We start from the raw sequence: 24,734 nt of genomic DNA, 5'->3' as shown, positions 1-24,734 counted from the left end.
CCTGGCTCCGGCCTCCCAGCCCCCAGCATGGGCCCTGACTTGGAGCCAAGTTGGTAGCCAGCCCTTGTCTAGCACTACACAGAGAGCAACGGCAAGGGCAGGTGAGGGGTCCTGCCCTCCAAGGCGCTGTTCTTTCCTGTATGCACAGGCTTGTGAGGCCACCCCGCCATGCAGAAAATACCCCTCCGAGTGAGCCTCCTCCCTCCTCCCTGTCTGTTCCCGCAAGTCTCAGCGAGCTAAGGGCTGCTTGGGCATCCCATGCACCTAAAAAGGCTCCATTCAGGGAGCAGGAGTATCCCATCCTGCAGCAAGAAACTGGCTCTCTGCAAAAGAAAAGCGTTTGCAATTCAAGCGCTGAGGGGATGGACGTCACTGGCCTCTACCCCAACCCCTCTCCTTTCTCCTAACTTTAAAAACCTGTGCTAATCAGTACTCCAGTTTTCTGAAAGCAATCTTGTCTTGTCTCTTTTCCACAAACGGTGGCATCCTGCTAAAGCTGAAATAAGTCCCCATTTCTTAGAGTTGCTCCATGTTGGCTATACGTTCTCTGCATTTGGGTCCCTTACAGAGCCCAGAAGGACACCCATGGTCTCTGCCTCTCGCATCTTCCTCCAGCTTTGAGAAACTGAGCCCACTGAGCACGCCCATGGCAGGCTTTAGGCAGTGGCTAAAGGGATAACGGGTGGGCTTAGACTTGGCACCAGCAAGGCGCCCGGAGTCATGGGGGACTTGGCTGGGCCCTGAAATGCCCCTTCACTACCTATCTGTAGGACTTTCATGCAACTACTTAGGCAACCGCTTTGTGTTTTGCCAGCTGAGTCATAAGGAGCAGCTGAAACCAGGAGAGACTCAATGAAATATGAAACATACTCATTAATATCAGCAGTTTGACTTGCTGACAGGAAGGTTTCCACGGGAATGATTAATGTCCTTTTATACCCTTCCTGAACTGTAACATAGCCCATACCTCCCTACTCAACCGCTCCACCCCAGCTCCTGAAAAATTGCTGAAATGTATATTTGGAAATAAAAGTTGATTGAAATGCAGGCCTGACATTCACCAGGGATATAAGCGACTGGAAGACTGCCCTTACCAAGCTGTGTGAAATGAAGAAGAGGTCTTGGACATGCCAAGGACTTTTTGATTTGCTGTGGTGATGGTCAGAGTCAATCAGCCTCATTTCCTTCTGCAAATGCAATACTGGCTGTGTCTGCGTGGGTTTCAGTGCCCCAGGAGCTTTGAAACACCTCGTGCCTGCCACCTCAGTGGCCCTGCTCCTGTGGGTTGGAATTCTACCCACAGTCCTCTCTCTCCAGGGCAAATGGAGCAGGGAAGTTCCATCAAACTAAATAAGTCACGGGTTCAGATGCAGGAGGAATTTGTTCTCTGTCCCTGCAACTTGCCTCTCCTAAGAGCTAGATGTGGCACCTCCGGACTAGGAAGTGGCCACAGGTTTCCCCACCAGGCTTCTTGGGCACTTGAGCAGCCTTCTTTGCACACACAAAAAAAGTGTCGCCCTGGTCGTCTTTTTGAATCGCTGTAGGAAGTCTTGCTTTGACCCAGATAGGACCATTTCATTTAATAAATTTTTTCTCAGGCAATAAATCCAAAGAATTTTTTTTTCTTTTCTAGATTAAGTGAAATGGCTGGGAAGCACTAAGTCTTTTCTCACTGTTTTTACCCCAAAATATCCCTCCTTCCCCTCCTCTTTGAATTATCCCAGGATACAAACATCCAGAGAGAACCCCTACCTGTTTTTATATGGACCAAGGATTTCAGTGTTTCCCCGCTGACAGTTAGTTTTTGGAGAAAATCCGTTTGTCGCTGTCTTGGTCAGTCTCACCTCCAAAGATTCAAATTGTAGTTGGAATGTAACCTTCTGAGAATGACTACTTTCAGCCCTTTAAGAGGTATAAGACCTATGGACTGTGACTCACGGAGGTGGAAAGTTGCTCCAGAAAGCTGGAAGGAACTTTGCATGTTCCTGATGTAAATGTAAAGACACATGAGTTAAGGCAAGGTAGAAAATACGGTGAGTGCTAGCAGACAAAATGTTGGCTTAAGTGAGACTCACATTGCCTCCTGGGTCAGGAGGTGACACAAGCTTGGGTCTGACTTTCCTAGGATGTTGTCTCCCCTCTGCCACACACTGGGGTGCCGTTTGGACCCTTTGCAGCTGCCCTGACTTCTCTTCCTCTTCGCAGGTGGATGGTGACCTCCTGGTCCGCCTGTACCCGGAGCTGCGGGGGAGGCATCCAGACCCGCCGGGTGACCTGCCAGAAGCTGAAAGCCTCTGGGATCTCCACTCCTGTCTCCAATGACATGTGCACACAACTCGCCAAGCGGCCAGTGGACACCCAGGCTTGTAACCAACAGCTCTGTGTGGAGTGGGCCTTCTCCAGCTGGGGCCAGGTGAGAGGGTTTTATTTGAAAGGTAAATCCAAAGGTGCTGACCCTGACACAACAGGAAGTAAAGTGCCTAGTATGTGATCTAGCCTGGAAAATGTCCCATGTGTACTTGAGGAAAATATGTCATCTGCAGTTTTTGGATGAAATGCTCTATAAATATCTATTAAGTCAAACTGGTATAATGTGGCATTTAAGGCCATTATATTCTTAATTTTCTGTCTGGATGATATGTCCACTGAAGTAAGTGGAGTATTAAAATCACCAATTATTATTGAATTACTGTTAATTTCTGCCTTTATGCCCATTAATATTTGCTTTACAATTCTGGGTGCTCCTATGTTGGGTGCATAGGTATTTGTAATTGTTACATCCTCTTCAAAACTATGTAATGTGGCTCTGTCTCTTTTTATATTCTTTGTTTTAAAGTGTATTTTATCTGATATGAGTATTACTACCCAGCTTTCCTTTCATTTCTATTTGCATGGAATGTCTTTTTCCATCCCTTCACTTTCAGTCTGTGTCTTTCAATCTAGAGAGAGTCTCTTGTAGCCAGCATACAGATGCGTCATTTTTTTAATCCATTCTGCTACCCTGTGTCTTTTGATTGGAGTTTTTAGTCGATTTATATTTAAAGTGATTGTTGATAGGTATATGCTTTTTGCCATTTTGTAAATTGATTTTTGGTTGTTTTTGTTCTTCTGTATTCCTTCTGCTCTTGATCTCTCTTGTTTTGATTGAATCCTTTTCTCTTCATTTTTTGTTTATTTTTTCTATGTTTTTGGTTTGTGGTTACCATGCGTGAGTGTATATATAGATATAGATACATATATAGATATAGATATAGATAGATAGACGTATACAGATAGATAGATATCCATCCATCTATACTATAGCCATCTATTTTAAGATGATAGGCATTTAAGTTCAGTCACATTCTAAAAGCACTACATTTTTACTCCCCCTTCCGCTCTTAATGTTTTTGACATCACGTTTTCTATCTGTTTTTGTATCCCAATTATTTATTGTATTTATAATTAATTTTGCTACTGTTGTCTTTTAACCTTCCTATTAGTTTTTTAAGTGTTTGATTTGCTGTGAATATTGTATATTTGCCTTTACCAGTGAGATCTTTTTTCTTTCCCATATTTTCTTATTTCTGATTATGGCTTTTTCTTTTCTGTGTAGAGAAGACCCTTTGACATTTCTTGGAAGGCCATTTTAGTGGTTGTGAACTCCTTTAGTTTTTGCTTGTCTGGGAAACTCTTTATCCTTCAATTCTGAATGATGACCTTGCTGGATATAGAATTCTAGGTTGTGGATTCCTTTCTTTCAGCACTTTAAATATTTCCTGCTACTCCCTTCTGGCCTCTGCAGTTGCTTCTGAGAAATTAGCTGATGGCCTTATGGAGATTCCCTTGTATGTGGCTTGTTCTTTCATTCTTGCTACCTTTAAGATGGTCTCCTTATCCTTAACTTTTGCCATTTTAATTACAATATGTCTTGGTGTGGGTCTCTTGGGTTTTTCTTATTTGGACCTCTCTGTGCTTCCTGGACCTGGATATCTGTTCACTTCCCCCAAATAAGGAAAATTTTCATCCACGATTTTTTCAAATATTCTTTCTGCCCCTTTCTTTCTCTCTTCTCTTTCTGGAATCCCTATAATACAAATGTTAGGATGCTTAATGTTATCCCAGAGATCTCTTATCCTCATTTTTTTTAATTCTTTTTTTCATTTTGCTCTTCTGATGGGTGATTTCCCCTATTCTGTCTTCCAGGTCACTACTCCATTCCTCTGTATTAACTAATCTGCCGCCAATTCCTTCTAATGTATTCTTCATTTTAGTTATTGTATTCTTCATCTCTGATTTGTTACATTTACTATCTCTTTGTTGAAGTGCCCTCTGAGTTACTCTATTCTACTCTCAAGTTTTGTGAGCATCCTTATAACCATTTCTTTGAATTCTTTTTTTTTTTTTTTTTTTTTTTTTTAAAGATTTTATTGGGGAAGGGGAACAGGACTTTATTGGGGAACAATGGTCAAATTGTTGTCCTTTCAATCTTAGTTGTGGGGGGTTCTGTTCAGCTTCAAGTTGTTGTTCTTTCAGTCTTAGTTGTGGAGGGCGCAGCTCAGCTCCAGGTCCAGTTGCCGTTGCTAGTTGCAGGGGGCACAGCCCACCATCCCTTGCGGGAGTCGAACCGGCAACCTTGTGGTTGAGAGGACAGGCTCCAACCAACTGAGCCATCCGGGAGCTCAGCGGCAGCTCAGCTCAAGGTGCCGTGTTCAATTTTAGTTGCAGGGGGCACTGCCCACCATCCCTTGCGGGACTGGAGGAATTGAACTGGCAACCTTGTGGTTGAGAGCCCACTGGCCCATGTGGGAATCGAACCAGCAGCCTTCGGAGTTAGGAGCACGGAGCTCTAACCGCCTGAGCCACCAGGCCGGCCCTCTTTGAATTCTTTATCAGGCAAATTACTTTTTTCCATGACATTAGGGTTTTTCCCTGGAATTATATCTTGTTCCTTCATTTGGGACATATTCTTCTGTATCCCCATTTTGTTTGACTTTCTGTGTTTTAGTTTGATGGAATAGCTATCTCTCCCAGTCTTGAAAAAGTGGTCTCTGTGTAGACTGTATGTCAAGTAGTTTTGGCAGGCCAGTCATAGTTGCAGCAGGTGCATTAAGTGCCTGGTGTGTCACCTGACCTGGAGGAGCGGGTTCCAGTTAGGATAGCCTGGTATGTAGGTGCTTCTTTGCCCCTCTAATCCAGGTGGAGCTGCCTGGCGTAGATGAGCTTCTCAGTGCACACTTGGTGTGCCCTCTTGCTTTGTCTGTTGTCAGAGCAGAGTCTGGGTGGGGCTGCTCTGCATGCTTGCCTCTCAAGTGCCCTACTAGCTCCACCTTTCCTCTGGGTGGGTAACCTTTTGTGTGCGCACACATACTTTGCTAGTTCTGCACCCTCTCTACATGTGCACATAGCATCACCCACATGTGGATACCGTAAAGTTTTGCTAACTCTGCACTTGTTCTGATGAAGCAGTCTACATGCGCATTCAGCAGCGCCCCACTATCTCTGCACTCTCTCCAGGAGGGGTGGCACCATGTGAGCCCACAGTAGTGCCCTACTATCTGCACACTTTCTCTGGACAGAGTAGCCCTGCTGGCAGGTACCACAGTGTTTTTCTAGCCCCACATTAAGCATCACCTGCCATACCTGCTATATCAATCTCTTGTGTGTTCATCCTATGGTTCTCTCCTGTTTCTGCTGGATCTAGCTCTAAGAGGGGTGGCTGGAGAGGAGCTACAGCCCCCTGCAGGTCAGCCGCCAGAGAACCTGGATGGCGCTACCCCCATTATCCACCTGCAGGGGAAACATCAACAATGGCTGTCACCGGTTCCCCAGCCCTGGGTGGTTCCTTTAGCTTCCAGAGAGCATTCTCAGTTCCCCACCCTTCTCTGTGCAGTCTCTTTCTCTTGCTTGTTGTACAAAAGCTGTTCAGTTGGCTCACAGCTGTCTTTAAGAAGGAATTGCTCTAAATATAGGTGTACATTCTATGTGTTCTTGGGCAGGGGTGAACTCAGCATCCACCTACACCACCGTCTTGGACCCACAGAACGTTTTAGAATGCGTGTACTGTGTTCAAAACCTATTGGAAACCTACTGAGCATTTAAGAGCTGCCTACCAGGACCAATAATCAGCTGGTGCCATCCAACTGTGTGGGAACAGCTACTGTGGTTTGTTGGAGGCTGGAGCTACTTGACAGGATGACCTCTCTGATTGGTCAGGCATACTTTCTAATTGGTTGATGTCTGAACCATACCATTAAACTTAGCCAGCTGGGATACCCCCAGAAGACTACAGGGCTCTTAATTCTTTGTGTAATTGTATGAACTGATGTGACTGAATGCTTTTGGGCGGTTAGCAACTCAATACTTATTAGAACGGGCCATCTACATATTGCTGCATTCCTGTCCCTCCATCCCCACCCCAGGGTATGTTCTTTGGAAAACAATCATTTGGAATTTCCTATCTAGTTAATACACTGTGGCCATCTCTAATGAGGAGCAAATGTTGTTTGGGGGAAATGTGGCACTTTGGGAGGGGGGGAGGAATTCACTTGTAACGCATAAGCCATTTCTGTCCCAGGTGAGTTAGGGGATAATGCTCAATATTGGCCAATCAACACATTTGGCTGGAGGCTTCTTTTTGGCACCTCCACCAACCCCCACTTATTTCCAGTGACCTAATGTATGTGCTTCATAATGAAAGAGGCATGAGCTCCCTCTTGCCTCCACGCCTGGGGGATATCATCTTTCTCTTACCTGGAAAAGCCCACTTCTGATAGCTCTCATTCAGCCCAAGGCAGTTCTGCTTTTAGGCCCTCAACTTATTGGCAGTTTGCGAAATTACAATTGGGAACAGATCTGGCTACACATGGGAGATGTTTCTGCATTGTATCATGGAGGTCACTCAAGGGGACATACAGTGCACATTGATCATTCTCGGTAATTATTTTACCTAAAGAGAAAAATAGGTCTTTCCCGTCAAACACTCTCACCCCCTTCTCATTGCTTTTAAAACCCTCTAGGCAAGTATGTCTCAAGCTTTAATGTGAATCACCTGTGGATCTTGTTAAAAATGCTAATTCTGATATGGCAGGTCTGGAGTAGAGCTTTGAATGCTGAGATTTTTTTTTTATTGATGTATAATTGACATGTAACATATTAGTTTCAGGTGTACAACATAATGATTCAATATTTGTATACATTGTGAAATGATCACCATAATAAGTCTAGTTAACATCTGTCACCATAGTTACAAAAAAGTTTTTTTCTTCTGATGAGAACTTCTAAGATCTACTCTTAGCAACTTTGAAATATTCAATACAGTATTATTAACCATAGTGACCATGCTGTACATCTATCTCCATGACTAACTTATTTTATAACTAAAAGTTTGTACTTTTGACCCCCTTCACTGACTTTCCCACCCCTTATACCCTGCCTCTGGCAACCACCAATCTGGACACTGTACCTATTTTGTTTTTCAGGGTTTATTTATTTTTTCTTAGATTCCACATGTAAGTGAGATCATGCACTAGTTGTTCTTCTCTGTCTGATTTATTTCACTTATCATAATTCCCTGAAGGTCCATACGTGTTGTCACAAATGGCAAGATGTCATTCTTTTTTATGGCTGAGTAATATTCCTGTGTGTGTGTGTGTGTCCCATTTTCATTATCCATTAATCAACTGATGGAAACTTAGCTTGTTTACATACCTTGGCTATTGTGAATAATGCTGCAGCGAACATGGGGATGCATAGAACTTTTTGAGTTAGTGTTTTTAGTTTTTTCAGATAAATACCCAGAAGTTGAATTGCTGGATCATAAAGTAGTTCTAGTTTTTTAGGAACCTCCATACTGTTCTCCATAGTGGCTGCACCAATTTACATTCCCAACAAGAGTGCACAAGGGTTTTCTTTCCTCCACATCCTCACCAGTACTTTTGTCTTTTTGATAATATCCATTCTAACAGTATTGGTGATGTCTCATTGTGGATTTGAGTTGCATTTCCCTGATGATTAGTGATGATGAGGTCTGGCAATGTGTACTTGTTGGCCATGTAAGTCTTCTTTGGAAAAATTTCTATTCAGAACTTCTGCCCCTTTTTAAATTGGATTGTTTGGGTTTTTGCTATTGAGTTATATGAGTTCCTTATATTTTTTGTATATTCCTTATCAGATATACAATTTGCAATTGTTTTCTGCTATTTAATAGGTTGCCTTTTTGGAGTTTATTTTATGCTGTCTTATGGTACACAGAAGTTCTTTAGTTTTATATAGTCCTACTTTTTATTTTTGCTTCTGTTGCCCTTGGTTTTGGTGTCAGAATCAAAAAAATCATTTCCAAAACTAGTGTTAAGTTGCTTACTGCCTATGTTTTCTTCTGGGAGTTTTATGGTTTCAGGTCTTACATTCAAGTTTTTTATCCATTTTGAGTTAATTTTGGTCTTACGGTGTTAAGTTAGTGGTCCAGTTCCATTCTTTTGCATGTAGCTGTCCAGTTGTCCTAGAACCATTTATTGAAGAGACTGTCATTTCCCCATTGTATGTTCTTGGCTTCTCTGTTGTAAACTAATTGACCATATATGCATGGGTTTATTTCTGGGCTCTCTCTTCTGTTCCATTGATCTATGTGTATGTTTTTATGCCACTACCATAATGTGTTGGTTACTGTAGCTTTGTAATACAGTTTGAAATCAGGGAGTGTGATACCTCCAGCTTTTTTGTTCTTTCTCTGGCTATTTGGGGTTTTTTAAAGTTCCATACAAATTTTAGGATTATTTGTACTATTTCCTTGAAAAACATTATTGGAATTTTGATAGGGATTGCATTGAATCTGTAGATTGCTTTGTATAGTATGGACATTTTATTTTAACAATATATTAATTCTTCAAATCTATGAACATGGAATATCTTTCCATTTATTTGTGTTTTCATTCATGTCTTATAGATTTCAGTGTACAGGTCTTTCATTTTCTTCATTAAATTTATTCCCAGGTATTTTTTTTTCTTTTTGATGCAGTTGTAACTAGGGTTATTTCAATTTCTCATGCTGATAGTTTGTTATTAGTATATAGAAATACAACATATTTTTATATATTGATTTTGTATCCTGAAACTTTACTGAATTCATTTACTCTAACGGTTTTTTGGTGGAGTCTTTAGGGTTCTCTCTATATAAAATTATCTCCAAAGAGTGGCAGTTTTACTTCTATCTCTCCAATTTGAATGTCTTTTATTTCTCATTCCAGCCTCGTTGGTCTATCTAGGACTTCCAATAATACCAGGGTGCCAAAAAAAATGTATACACATGACTTGTATTCATCTTGTTATCGGTATATAGTGAGTATTACAATTTTAATACAGTTTTTTCCTTTCTTAAAATGTGTATACTTTTTTTGGGTACCCTCTGTATGTTGAATAAAAGTGGTGAGAGGGGGCATCCTTGTCTAAGAGGAAAAGCTTTCAGTTTTTCACTATTGAGTATGATGTTAGCTGTGGGCTTGTCATATACGGCCTTGATGATGTTTCCTCTACACCCACTTTGTTGAGAGTTTTTATCATGAACGGATGTTGAATTTCATCACTTTTTCAGTTGAGATGATTATATGATTTTTATCCTTCACTTGGTTAATGTGCTATATATCTCATTGATAGTTATGTGGATGTTTAAAAACCATCCTTGCATCCCTGGACTAATTCCCACTTGATTATAATGTATGATCCTTTTAATGTATTGTTGAATTTAGTTTCCTAATATTTTATTGAGGAGTTTTGCATCTATATTCATCAGGGGTATTGACCTATAATTTTCTCTTATCTGTGTCCTTATCTGGTTTTGCTATCAGGGTAATGCTGGACTCATAAAATGAGTTTGGAAGTGTTTGAGAAGGATCAGTATTCACTCTTTTAAAAGCTGGTAGAATTCACCAGTGAAGCCATCTGGTCCTGGACTTTTTGTTTGTTGAGAAATTTTGAATTACTGATTCAATCTCCTTACTAGTAATCAGTCTTTTCAGATTTTCTATTCATAATTCAGTCTTGGTAGGCTGTATGTTTCTAGGAATTTATATCTCCTAGGTTGTCCAATTTGTTGGCATATAATTGTTCATAGTAATCTCTTAAGATCCTTTGTATCTCTTTGGTATCAATTGTAACATCTCCTCTTTCATTTCTGATTTTATTTATTTGAAATCTCTTTTTTTCTTCATAGTCTAGCTAAAGGTTTGTCAGCTGTGTTTCTCTTTTCAAAGAACCAGCTCTTAATTTTGTAGATCTTTCCAATTGCCTTTTTAGTCTCCATTTCACATATTTCTGCTCTGATCTTTGTTATTTCCTTCTTCCTGCTAACTTTGGGCTTCGTTTGTTTTTTTCTAGTTTACTGAGTTGTAAACTTAGTTCGTTTATTTTAGATTTTTCTTGTTTCCTAATGTAGGCATTTATTGCTATGAACTCTGCCTTTGCTACCCCCCATAAGTTTTAGTATGTTGTATTTCCATTTTCATTTAGATCCCTTTCTCTTTATATATATTTTTGTGCCTATTATAGGTGTTTGATTTGTGGTAACCATGAGGCTTAGACATATAACATAACAAGTTACTGCTTCAGAATGAAATCAACATTTTTACTCTTCCCACACACACACATTTTTTACCTCTTTTTATCTTATGTGTCCTTTAACTAATTGTTATAGTTACTACTTTTGTCTTTTTACACCTTCATACTATATTTATGACTGATTAATCCACTACCGTTTCTATATACTTACAACTACCACTGAGATTTATACTTTCATATGTTATTTATTACTCATTAGCGCCCTTTATTTTCACCTTTAAAAAGTCCCTTTAACATTTCTTGTAAGGCTGGTTTAGTGATGACCTCTTTCAGCTTTTGCTTGTATGGAAAAACTCCTTCAATCTTGAAGGATAACTTTGTCAGGTATTCTTAGAAAAAGTTTCTCCTTTTAACACTTTGAATATATTGTACCCCTCCTTTCTGGCCTGCAAAGTTTCTTCTGATAAATCTGATCATTTTATGGTGTTTGCCTTGTACGTAACAAGTTGTTTTTCTCTTATTGCTTTTAAGATTCTCTCCATATCTTTAACTTTTGACATTTTAATTAAAATGTGCCTTGGTAATGGGTCTCCTTGGTTTCACCTTCTGTAGGGCTTCCTAGATGTCTATTTCCTTCCCCAGGATAGGAAAGTTTTCAGCCCCTTTCTCTCTCTCCTCCTCCTGGGGCCGCCTATCATGCAATTGTTGGACCGCATGATGTTGTCTCATGAGTTCCTTCAGCTAGCTTCACGTTTTTTCATCCTTCCTTCTACTGCATTTAATCTGCTGTTGAACCCGTCTAGTGTATTTTCAGTTCTGTTCTTGTATTCTTCAATCCTGTAACGTCTGTTTGTACTTTATTACCTTTTCTGTCTCTCTGTTGCATTCATCCATCCTGAATTTCCAGGCACTTTCAGTGATGCCAGTGCTATTGGTACAAGGATCATATTTCAAGCACAGCTTGAGGCGTTACAGGGAGCTGCTTGATCTCACAAGCCTATTGATATGTTTCTGCTGGTGGTTTCACTGGGATGTGCTTCAAACTATATATGTCTCCCAATCCTCTCCCTTCCACTCCTATGGGAATGAAAATGGTAATAGTTTCTGACAAGAAAATCCTTTTGGAATAGTGTCATACAAATATACCGTGTTTCTCCGAAAATAAGCCCTACCCTGAAAATAAGCCCCAGTTAAGATCGTCCGCCAGACAGACGCATTTAGTACATGATGACGATGTTCCAGAAGATGACATGACTGTATGTGAGTAAATGTAGACTTTTGTACATGAACAAATAAGACATCCCCGGAAAATAAGCCCTAATGGAGCAAAAATCAATATAAGACCTGGTCTTATTTTCGGAGAAATACAGTATGTTCCTTTATCTGCCTACCTATTTGACGTCTATGAAAACCATGCTGATTTTAGTCTAAGACCACTTTCTCGGCTCTAACAACCTGGTTTTATATAATAATTCAACCTTCTTTTAATCTAACATACATGTATGAGGCACCTGTCTTGGTGGGGAGAAGGAATGATGGCAAAAGCAGCCCCAGAATATTTGTAAGAGAATTCGGTGAGAGGTAGAAATAGAAATGTGGCCGTAAAACAGGTGCCAGATCATGACGAGTCTTATATGCTGTACAAGGAGTTTGGATTTTATTATGAATGCAATTTTGTTGGAGGCAAGGTGGGAGGACACCTAGAAAGATATTAAACAGGAATATCATAATCAGAGTTACACTTTAAAAATATTATTGTGTCAGCAGTACAGTAATTGAATTTAGAAGGTACAAGATGGAGAACAAGGAGCCTCATCTAGGTGAGAAATTTGCTGGTCAGAATGAAAGCACTGGGCAATGGAGAACAGATACTATGAAAGTGTGATTCACGTGGCTTCAGTTATCCCTCAAATATCAGGGATAACAAGGGAGGAGCTAAGCTGGTTCTTGGGTTCCTAGAATGAACAACTACGTAGGAATACTGAAAAAAAGAGGATTAATTGGGATAACAAAAAATTGTTTGGGACAGGTTTAGTATGAGATGTTTGTGAAATATGCAGGTAGACATGTTCAGTAAGCAGTTAGATGTATATATCTGGGACTAAAAGAGAACCGTGCTAAACACTATGTGAAAGCCATCAGCAGACCAAAAAAAATCCAATTTTAGAATAAACAGAGGACCTGAACAGACATTTCTCCAAAGGAAATATACAAATGGCCAACAGACATGTGAAAAAAAATGCTCAATATCAATAATCATCAGGGAAATGCAAATCAAAACCACCATGCAATCACCTCATACCTGTCAGAATGGCCATCATCAATAATCAACAAACAGTAAGTGTTGGCAAGGATGTGGAGAAAAAGGAACCCCGGTGCACTGTTGGTGGGATTGCAAATTGGTACAGCCACTGTGAAAAACAGTATGGAAGGTCCTCAAAAAATTAAAAGGGAAATTAGAAGATACCTTAGGGCAAGTGAAAACATGGGATGCAGAGAAAGCAATGCTATGAAGAAAATGTACAGTTGTAAACACCTACATTAAAAAAAGAAAGATCTCAAAATCAATAACCTAACTTTATCCCTTAAGTAATTAAAAAGAAAGAGCAAACTAAACCCAAAGCGAGCAGAAAGAAATAGTGTGGAGATAAGTAAAACAAAAAGAAGAGAAACCATAGAGAAAACTCAATGAAACAAAACGTTGGTTCTTCCAAAAGATCTAAAATAAACTTTTAGCAACACTGACTAAAAAAAAAAAAAGAGAGAGAGAGCAGACTCAAATTTTTAAAATCCAAAATGAAAAGGGTAACATTACTGATTTTACAGAAATAAAAAATGGATTATATGAGAGTATATGAACAATTATATACCAACAAATTGGATAACCTATATGTAATGGACAAATTCCTAGAATCACACAATGCACCAAAACCAAATCATAAAAAACTGAAAAATATGAATATACATATAACTAATAAGAAGATTGTTGAGCAGTCTTTGATTACTGATTCAAAGAAAAGCCCTAGATCAGATAGCCTCACTGATTAATTCTACCCAATATGTAAAGAAGAATTTATGCCAATCCTTCTCTAACTCTTCCTAAAAATTGGAAAGAAGGGAACCCTAATAATTGCTAATTCATTCTATGAGGCCAGCATTACCCTGATACCAATGCCAGACAAAGAAACTACAAGAAATGAAAACTAAAGGCCAATATTCCCTTCTAAATACTGATGCAGAAATCTTCAACAAATACTAGCAAACCAAATTTAGCAGCATATTAAAGGATTATACACCACAAACAAGTAGGATTTATTCTTGGAATGTACAAATGGTTCAACATATGAAAATCAATCACTGTAACATACTACATTGGTAGAATGAAGGGGGAAATCAGCACATGGTCATCTCAAGTGATGCAGAAATATCATTTGGAAACATTCAACACCCTTCCATGATTTAAAGAAAAACTCAACAAACTAAGAAAGAAATCACCTCAAAATAATAAAGACCATATATGAACATCCACAGCTAACAACATACTCAATGGCGAAGACGGAAAACTTTTCCCCTAAGATGAAGAACAAGACAAGGATGCAATTTAACTTCCATTAAACATAGTATTGGAAGAGCATTGAGCAAGAAAAAGAAAAGTCAAGCCAACCAAATTGGACAGGAAGAAGTAAAATTATCTCTGTTCACAGATTACATGATTTCATATATAAAAGCCCTAAAAATCCTAGTAACAACAACAACAAAAAAATCTTAGAGTTGATAAATAAATTCAACAAAATTACAGGACATAAAATCAATGCATAAAAAATCAATTGCATTAGGTAATGGAAACCTGTCTGAACCCTGCACGGGCTCCCTTCCATCAGCCTCATGTTGTAGCGGCTTCCCTAGGCCCCAGCCGGCCCAGCCCAGCCTGGTGCAAGCCAGCGCGGCCACCCCTGGGAAGGCAGCGTGGGGCACGGCGGTGCTGCAGCAGGCCCCGGCCCTGTTCCTTCCGGCCTGATGTTCTGGTCCTGGCCCCTTGGGGAAGGCCCACCGTGCCAGATGGGATCTCTGGTGGCATGGAGAGAAATCTGGCAGCTGACACCAGAGAGTTACCAAATTCGACTCCTCTGGGAGTGGATTACCGGCCTCTCAGTTCATAAATCATGCGGTTCTGTAATGTTTTGTGTTTGTTTACAACGAGCGTGTTTGATTTTGCAATTTAAAAAAGTAGTTATAGAGGATTTCTATTATTAAAGAGCCTGGCTTGGGGGAAAAGAAATCAGTTTCATTTCTATACACAAATGATGAACAATCTGAAAAGAAAATGTAAACAATTTATAATAACACCAAAAATAATACTTAGGAGTAAACTTAACCAAAGAGGCAAAAGACTTGTACACTGAAAACTACAAAACACTGATAAAAGAAATTAAAGAAGACACAAATAAATGAAAAGATATCTTATGTGCATGGATAGAAAACAATGTTAAGATGTCAGTACTGCTCAAATTGATGTACAGATTCAATTCCTATCAAAATTCCAACAGCTTTTTTGCAGAAATAGAAAAATCCATCCTATAATTTATATGGAATCTTAAGGAATCCCAAATGGCCAAAACAATCTTGAAAAAGCAGAACAAAGTTGCTAGTCTCATACTTCCAGATTTCAAAACTTATTACAAAGCTATAGTAATCAAAACAGTATAATGCTGGCATATAGAAATATATATAGACCAATCGAATGGAATAGAATAGAGAGCCCAGAAATAAACTCGTGCATTTATGGTCAAATAAAATGTGCCAAAATCATTCAATGGGGAAAAGACAGTCTTTCCAACAAATGGTGCTGGAAAAACTGTGTATCTACATGCAAGAGAATGAAGTTGGGACCTTACCTTATATCATATATAAAAATTAACACAAAATGGATCAAAAACTTAAACATAAAAGTATAAAACTCTTAGCAGAAAACAAAGGGGGGAAACTTCATAATATTGGATTTAGCAATGAATTCTTGGATATGACACTAAAAGCATAGGCAACAAAGAAAACATAGATAAACTGGACATCATCAAAATTACAATTTCTTCCATTGAAGGACACTATCAACAGAGTAAAAAAGGCAACATAGAGAATGGGAGAAAATACAGTTGACTCTTGAATAATACCAGGGTTAAGAGTACCCACCCCCATGCAGTTGAAAATGTGTGTATAACTTTTGACTCCCAAAAACTTAAGTTGTCCCTCAGTATTCACAGGATATTGGTTCCTGGACTCCCTACAGATACCAAAATCCACAGAAGCTCGAGTCTCCTGTATAAAATGGTATAGATCAATGCGTACAGTTGGCCCTTCACATCCATAGACTCTCAACCACAGATCAAAAACAGTACAGGTATATATTTTTAAAAATCCATGTATAAATAGACCCGCACAGTTCAAACTTGTGTTGTTCCAGGTTCAACTGTATTTGTAAGTGATTAATCTGATAAAGGATTAATGTCCTGAATATATAGAGGAGTACTACAACTTAAGAACAAAACACAAAGCCTTGAAAAGACATTTCTCCAAAGATGTACAAATGGCCAATATACAAATGAAAAGATGTTCAACGTCACTAGTAATTAAGGAAATGCAAATCAAAACCACAATAAGATACCACTTATCCATTAGGATGATTATTATCAAAAAACAGAAAATAAGTGTTGGCAAAGATGTGGAGAAATTCGAACCCTTGCACTGTTGGTGGGAATATAAAATGGTACAACTGCTGTGGAAAACAGTATGGCGGTTCCTCAAAAAATTAAACACAGAATTACCTTATGAGCCAGCAATTCCACTTCTGGTTATATACTCAAAAGAATTGAAAGCAGAAACTTGAACGGATATCTGTACACTAATGTTCATGGCGGCATTATTCACAATAGCCAAAAAATGGAAACAACCCACATGTCCATTGGTGGATGGATACAACAAAATGTGGTATATACTTACAATGATGTATTATCCAGCCTTAAAAAAAGAAAGAAAGAAAGAAATTCTATATATACTGAAGCATGGATGAACCTTGAAAACATAAATTGAAGTGAAAGAAACCAGACACCAAAGGACAATACTGTATGATTCCACTTAAATAAGGTACTTAGCCAGACAATCAGCTCTAAAGCGTCTTTTGGAGCAAAAATTAATATAAGACCTGGTCTTATTTTACTATGATATAGGACCTGGTCTTATTTTACTATGATATAAGACCAGGTATAATATCATATCATATCATATATAATAGTGCGTCTTATATTAATTTTTGCTCCAAAAGATGCATTAGAGCTGATTGTCTGGCTAGGTCTTATTTTCGGGGAAAGATGGTACCTAAAGTAGCCAAAGTCATAGAAACAAAAAATAATGGTTACCAGGGACTGGAAGAAAGGGGTAATGGGAAGTTATTGTGTAATGGGTACAGAATTTAGTTAGGGATGATGACAAGTTCTAGAGATGAACAGTGGTGATGGTGTACCACAATATGAAAGTACTTAATGCCACCGAATTTTACACATAAAAATCGTTAAAATGGTAAATTTTAACAAATTATGTATGTGTGTTTCATCACATTAAAAACAATCTCCCACTTGTTGGTGTCAAGGGGCGTTTTTACATTTTCCGTAACCCTCCTGTGTCTTTGTAAACAATAGTATCTCACTGGACCCTTCAGAGCCCATCTCTTTATCTTCTGAGTTCACACCTTCCAGCATCACTTGATCAGACAAACGGATGAGACTGACAAGACTTTGGTATACTCAGCTATAGCAGGAGGTGCAGTAACTGGTGTTGGGCATAGTTGCCTGATCTAGGATGACTACTTTTACACTAAATCCTTCTCTTTCAGTGGTTCTTAACCTTTGAGATCCTTTGAGCATCTGATAAAAGCTAGAGCCTCTTGCTAGAAATAGGTCAAAAAACATAAGATGTCTGCTTATAATTTTAAGGGTTAACAGCTCTCTGTGGACCCCTAGGAAGTCCAAAGACCCCCCAAGTTAAGGACTTTTGCTCTAAAGTGACCTCTATGGATATCTGTCTTCTTACCCAAATGGCAGATGTCGGCAAAGGGCCTGCTGCCTTTGTATATTACAGACATTGTTGTTATCAAGGGTATTTACTGTGATAGAGTCTGGCTCTGCCAACTGTAGGAAAAGCTTAATGATGTCTATGAGCACATACCAAGAGAATGTAAGCAGGGACTAACCATACATACCTAAGTCTAGTTTTGTTCACACATGCCACCTTCCTCTGCTTCCCAGTGCAATGGGCCTTGCATTGGGCCTCGCCTAGCTGTACAACACAGACAAGTCTTCTGCCAGACGAGGGATGGTGTCACCTTACCTTCAGAGCAATGCAGTGCCCTCCCGAGGTAAGAGAAAACCATGGACCTCCTTTCCCCAGCTCCTGTGTCAATAGCACAGAAACATGGCAGTGAGTGACTGCTTCTCATCCAATCTCCCACAGTCCCAGGGGTCATATGCCCTGCCTTTTCACCTCCATTATCCCCAGGCCACTGGCCTCCTCAGAGGTAGAAGGCTCAATGGTGGCCTTGTGCTTGCCAAATGGGCCAGGCTGGGCTTTCCTCTCTTGAAGATTAAGGGTATATAGGGTGTTGTTCCTCTGAAGGAAGCTGATACCATAAGAGACTAGGCCAAGGGCAGGCAGGAGGTAAGGTCTACAAAGTGGCCACCAGAGCCACCAGATCTCAAGCGCTCTACCAGCCCCTCACTCATGTGGACCTCCCTCTAGAAGTTATGCTGAGATGAGGGCCCTTATCCCTGGGTCTCTATCATTCCTAGCCAGCCCCCATTTCCTGTCATACCTTCTTGTAGATGTCCGCCTGGGTAAGGGCTCACCACACCCACTCGAGGCCCCAGCCCCTGAGAGTGGCTCCAGGCTCTGCCTCTGCCCATCCCCACCCTAAGTAGAGCTTATTCTCCGGTCCCAGTGATGCAGACATTGAAAAAATGAGTAGACAGAGGCCCGGGGAGAGGAAGTAGCCTTCTGAAATCTTATAGCCATTCAGTAACAGAGCAGAGATCAGAACCCAGGTCTGGTACCCTGTTTCCCTGAAAATAAGATCTAGCCAGACAATCAGCTCTAATGCGTCTTTTGGAGCAAAAATTAATGTAAGACCCAGTATTGTATTGTATTGTATTATATTATATTATATTATATTATATTATATTATATTATATTATTATTATATACCCAGTCTTATAGTAAAATAAGACTGGGTCTTATATTACTTTTTGCTCCAAAAGATGCATTAGAGATGACTCTCCCGCTAGGTCTTCTTTTCGGGAAAACCCGGTAGCACTGGAAGTTCTTGAGTTGCCCAACATTCTTGGGTTTACAACATTGTTTTCACACCTGCCCCCCGATCCGGTCCCCACAAAGGCAGACCCTCACCTAACCCTGCCACACTCCTCCTGCAGGCCCGTGAGCACCCAGAACTGCTGGTCAGAAGCCTGCAGCGTACACTGGAGGGTCAGCCTGTGGACCCTGTGCACAGCGACCTGCGGCAACTATGGCTTCCAATCCCGGCGTGTGGAGTGTGTGCATGCCCGCACCAGCAAGGCAGTGCCTGAGCACCTGTGCTCCTGGGGGCCCCGGCCCGCCAACTGGCAGCGCTGCAACATCACGCCATGTGAAAACAGTATGTTCCAACCCCAAAGGGCCTTCTGCAAGTTCCCCACAGGGCACCGAGTGCAGAGGGCCATCAGAGCACAGGGCATCGGATCAGGTTTCCCAAGGACTGTGAGCTGGGGCTGGAGCTAGGTATTTTCAGAGGGGTTCCTGGGTGCAGGCAGGCAAGCAAAGATGTGTACAAGGATGTGTGTATACATATTTGGGCCACAAAAGATGGTGGGGTGTGCCCTCAGGGCTCCATCCTAGCCCTGAGAGAGCCAGGTGCTGTTGGCCAAGTGCCAGATGAAATCAGCCTCCAGCTCACCTGCAGTCACTGGGCTGGTGCCCACAGGGGACAACTAAACAGTGGCTCCTGGGGGCCAGGCTACTGCAGAGAAAGCACTGCTCACACTTAAGCAGCACACAGAGTGCCATCCGCTCAGTTGGCCCTGCACCCGTCATGGCTCTACTTCCAGAAAAAAGGACCTGCTGACCGCCACCCTCCCCAGCCCCAGCCCCACGGCACCGACCGGACTGGGCAGGAACCCCTGCCCTTGGGCTCTACATTCATTTACTCCATCCTCCCTCAGGTCTCAGCCCCTCAGACCAACACCAGCCTTTGTATCCCAGTTGGGTGTGAATCTATTTTTCCTTCCTCTGGACCCAAAACAAATCGAGGCACTTCCCCACAGGGAAGACGACAAAGCATGAGGCAAAGAACAGGAAATTTGAAAATGTTGCAGTGCCATTCTCTCCAACAGAGAGGGCCTCACTAAGCATCAGATTCCCACTACTGAGGCAGATGCCCTAGAGGCAAATTGTCCCCCATTGCTTTTTCAACCCTGCAGGGGAACAATCTTTGTCCTCCTGTGTGGTGCTGACCCATCTTTAAGGCAGGAACTCCCCACACTCAGTACCAATGTTCAGTGAAAGTAGTTCAGACTCACTGTCAATCACAGATGTCCACAACCCAAGTCAGCCGCAGTACTGGAGAAGCATGTAGTTGGAGCCAGCACTGAGCTAGAACGCCATGGTGCTCTAGTAAGGCCTGGTAGGGGAAGGAGTAGAGGGGCTTAGGTGGGGAATACAAGGAAACAAAGCTTCCCAGGGAAAGGAAGGTTCATGTTCCGGGGGATGAGGCCATCAATCAGGGCCTCACATCCTATTGCCTCGAAGTGGAGCAGAATGTAGTCCTTTGGGGAACCATGTCAAGGGGAACAGTCACTGACTAAAATACCATGGGAAAGGCAAGCTTGCTAAGAGGTGAGACGGTCCTGAGGAGAGGGAGACAACAAGCACCCTCACGAAGGAAAGGCATTATCAGAAAGGCAGCAGAGCAGGACCAGGGCTGGGCCCCAGCATTCGGCCAGCAGCTGCAGCCTGTTGGTAGCCTGGGGGGCAAGTGGCTGAGCTCCACCAGAGCAAGGCCCGCCCAGAGGTGGTGGACAGCAGTGGCCCCTCCATCACAGGAGGCCGGTGCCCAAGACGGACCCCAGGAAGTACCCAGTTGGCCACAGCCATTAGCCTGTGTTTCACATTTTCTTTCTGTCTCCCTCCCCCACCCTGTTCCTCCTTTCCCAGTGGAGTGCAGAGATACCACCAGGTACTGCGAGAAGGTGAAACAGCTGAAACTCTGCCAACTCAGCCAGTTCAAGTCTCGCTGCTGTGGAACTTGTGGCAAAGCGTGAAGACAGGGCACAGGGAAGAACTCTACCCTGGCCGCACAAAGGACTCACGCAACCGCCTTGGACAGAACTTAAGCTTTCTTTGGTTTATTTATTTTCCCCTCCCACCCACCCACACACACACACACACACACCCCCTCCAGCCAACCCCCTCCACTCCCCCCAGACATGAGGACCTCAGCATGTCTTCTCTTTCGGTTAGATGGAGGACAGAATGTTGGGCAAGGACAAGCACGGACGTCAAAGGAGGTTGCAGAGCAGACCAGGCCAGACAGCAGGAGCTCCCTTGCAGAGCCCCCTCCCCACAAATCTGGGTCCCGAGGAGACCTAGAAAGAGGCAGGCACAGCCCCTGGGGACAGCAGGGAGCCAGAGCTCCCAGCAGGCGGGAGGGCAGGTTCCCAGACAGTTTGTAAAGCATTGGTCCAGACTTTGGACAACTGTCTGTCTTTCCTGGCAGCACACTGTTAACGCAGGAGCGTGCTGTCCCTGCCTCCTCCTTTGCCCCTGAGCCTCGGGAGGGGCCAGCAGGATGGGTGGGGGCCACCATGCTGAGGCAGAAAGCAGCCTAGCACTCAGTGCTTCTGGTGGGAGACACAGAGCGAGACTCAAAATAGGGCCACGTAGGGTAAAAGAGGGGCAATGTAAGTAGGCCTCAAGCATACGATGTGGAAAACGACGTAGCAAGGGAAGGAAACAGAAGCAAAAAGGAGCCTGTGCGTGCTCCTCTTTGGGGATGTGAAGACGGGAGGAATGAGCAGGCAGGAGGCTCACAGAGGGGCTCTGAACCCCGTGCCTGTGGTGGGGACTCTAGGCGCGGGACAGGACGCTCAGAGCTCTGCTGCCCTCACAGAGGGCAGGGGCTCTGGTAAGAGACATGCCTTCACGGGGTCTCAGTGAACTTCCTACCTGTGCACCTGTAGCAAAGCCACCCGCGCATCTCATCATCTAAATCTAGAGTCCCCCAGCCTAGAACTCACTGCCGATGTGGGACAGGGGCATTTTGAGCATGCATAGGCTGGGTTTTCTGCCTCTATGGCCTTTTCTGCCCCACTTAAGGGACAGGGACTAGAGTCAATTTGTCAAAAACAAATCCATTCATCAATTTGCCAAGAGAATCCATTGGGTCATAGCAACCATTTCATTTCAGAGCTGGCCAGGGCATGGTGTGGGACAGCGGGCTTGTGCGGGCCCCTCCAAGAGACCACAGTGAAAGTTTTTTCACTCCTGTTTATATAGCAGATTGGGGAGGCGTGGTGGGGCACGGTGGTAAAGCCAAAGGATAATTAAAGCTCCCAAAACAGTCCTAGAAGGCTTTTCAACCCATCCCCACATACAGGGGACTACTAGAAATCAATATATACCAGTTTTGACGATTGGATAATTTGACAGGCAAAGCAGCACACACACACCAGGAATGTCCATCAGCTAGAGTAAGACAGCTTTAGCAAAGTCAAGTGGCAAAACTGAAAATTTGGGACTATTTGGCAAATTGCTCATTCATCAAGTAGCTTTGGACAAGTGATTTTGGCCACCTCCCCCCCGCGTGGCCACAGTTTCGTAATCCTGGCAGGGTGGCCAGAGTCACTCACCCCTCAGATAAACCACCCCCTCACATACACGCTTGTGAAGTGCCACTCTCTCCAGGGCCACCACTGACATCAGGACTGCATTTTCCAGCCAGCCTGGAAGTAAAAATTGAGGGGAAGACAAGTTTAAGCTGTGTCCTCCCTAGGTGAGCTATGAACAATTAGGTGGGTCTCTTTCTTCCTCACCACAAATGTGGGCTCTAAAAAATCATGTTACTTAAAATCAGTGTAATGTTTATTTAAAATAAAATAGAATGTTTTCTATGTCTGTATATCTTTTTGTGAATATTTATTAGGATTTCTTGTATAAAAAAGTGCAATATTAATAATTGTACATTGTCATCCAGAAAACAAAATATTTGGGGGACTTTTTAGTAACTTCCTGCAGTTGTGTTCCTGTAAACTCAGTGGTGATTATTGTATTGTTCCTATTTTTAATAGAACCTGGTGTTTAACTCTGGATCCATTCACTGTGTACAGAATATATTGTAAAAGTTAACATGGGGTAATGGGGCAATAAGAGGTGATTCATTTGTGACACAATAGTTACACATGGAATGAAGAAGACAAATTCCATACTACTACTAATGTGGCTGGTTATTACTAGTTCAATAGCTATTGAAAACCAGTGTCCAATATTCACATTTCCTACATAGCAGTGTTCGCCAGCTCTGCCACATGTCAGGTTGGAGCTGTTGCAAGTGGGTTTCAGAGCAGGCTTGGAGGACCTCGGTTTGGGGTGGGAAGCCGTGTGCTCCTTGCATGACATGAATGTTCATTTACTGTTTGTTCTGTGAATTGTGACACCACAGCACCCCAAGATTATCAGGGTTGCTGAATAATGTGGAAGGAGGCACTTCCTCCTCTAAAACACAAGACTATTTATATTTTTTGTACAGATAATACAGCTTATTTATTTAAATCGTGTTGTCTGAGTCTCTCTTAAGCTCAGCCCTCCCATCTTGTTTTGTGCACAGGGTGAGGGGGGTTCCCAGCCACTTGTGTGTTTGGCGCAAGAGGAAGAATTGCAGTTTTCAGCTTTGCATGGGGAGCTGGAGGCTCCTGCCTGGAAGGGCAGCTCTGTAAATGGACCCAGAGGAGCTCCGTTTGGAGATGTGCACATATTCAGGCTTCATGCTACCCTTGACAGTCATCTCATTTACAGCCCTGGGTAGGGGGCAGATGGGAGCCACAGTACCTTCAGGCAGAAAAGCAAGCATGGGCATCTCTGGGTAGGTGTAGACTTGGGTGCAGGCTTCCTGTGTGCACCGTGCACAGTGTGAAGTAGCTGTGTGCTGAAGTTCTGGATGTACTCTATCAGTAGGGACTAACACTTATAGATCACTACTGCATTTAATCCTCACACCAACCCTATGATTGTCTCCACTTACATATGGGTATGCAGAGGCCCAAAGAAGCCCAAGGTCATTCAGCTGGTGGAACAGATTCAAACTCGAGTAGTCTGGATTTTTGGCCAGAGCCTTGCTCTTACCCACTATGCTGTCTCCAGCTTCTCCGTGTGAGAGCTGACCACACGTGGCCACCTTGGTATGTGCACCATTCTTCCCTACTGCTTGGAGGTTGGGAGAAAATGACAATGAGCTATTTTACTGGAGTTACCATTTTCTCGCCCCTTAAAATCAATTCTTATGGCATTCTAGGGCTCAGCGCTCCCTATTTTTAAAGCATTTTAATAGAAATAAAGCTACTATGGGAAGTTCCAAAAAAAACAAAAGCACACTGTAGAGTTTTCATAACCAGGCTCTGGTGAAAGGGCAACGTGTCCCCAGGCCCAGACAATGGCCATACATGAACCCTTGTGAGCGACGCTCCAGAGGACCCCAGCCTGAAAGCCAACCACCAGCCTGTTTTCCAGTAATTCCAATTATTTTCTAAGGAGTTTTAGATTTTGCTTGAAAGAAAAAGCCAATGCTAGAACTATAAATACTCACATATCAGCAACCAATGTCCTACAGAGACCCCAGTGGACGGGAAATGAGTCAGAGATGCCAAAGAAAAACCAGGAAGTCTAAATGGTGGGAAGGACTCAAGTAAATCGTATGAAAATAGGTCCAGCCAAAATCACAGAGCTCAGCAGGGAGAAAAGAAGAGATTCCTACCAAGAAGCCACCAACCACAATGTAAAAGTTGGGAACCTTAACCACAGGCCAGTCCTGGGTTTGTAACTCCTCCCACTGGAGTCCCCTGCTTGGCCTCAGAAGTTTCCAGGACTTTGACAAGACGAGCCCAGGAAATCTGGAGTCA

The 24,734-nt window shown here is 42.4% G+C and overlaps 1 protein-coding gene across 4 annotated transcripts in view; it reads left to right on the top strand.

The window, feature by feature from the left end:
- The window catches only part of ADAMTSL1 (ADAMTS like 1), an 890,862-nt gene extending 867,471 nt beyond the window's left edge, over positions 1–23,391 (top strand). For all 4 annotated transcript variants that reach the window (XM_074330338.1, XM_074330337.1, XM_019739192.2 and 1 more), the window contains 4 exons: positions 2,206–2,413; positions 17,826–17,935; positions 19,005–19,225; positions 20,779–23,391. In XM_074330338.1, coding sequence (XP_074186439.1) covers positions 2,206–2,413; positions 17,826–17,935; positions 19,005–19,225; positions 20,779–20,885 — 646 coding nt within the window. In that variant the 3' untranslated portion in view covers positions 20,886–23,391. The remainder of the gene's footprint in view (positions 1–2,205; positions 2,414–17,825; positions 17,936–19,004; positions 19,226–20,778) is intronic.
- The last annotated feature ends 1,343 nt before the right edge of the window (positions 23,392–24,734 follow it).

The sequence above is a fragment of the Rhinolophus sinicus genome, linkage group LG04, assembly GCF_036562045.2.
Source record: "Rhinolophus sinicus isolate RSC01 linkage group LG04, ASM3656204v1, whole genome shotgun sequence".
NCBI lineage: Eukaryota > Metazoa > Chordata > Mammalia > Chiroptera > Rhinolophidae > Rhinolophus > Rhinolophus sinicus.
Note: the sequence above shows the minus strand (reverse complement) of the source record. Positions and strands in the feature narration are given on the sequence as shown.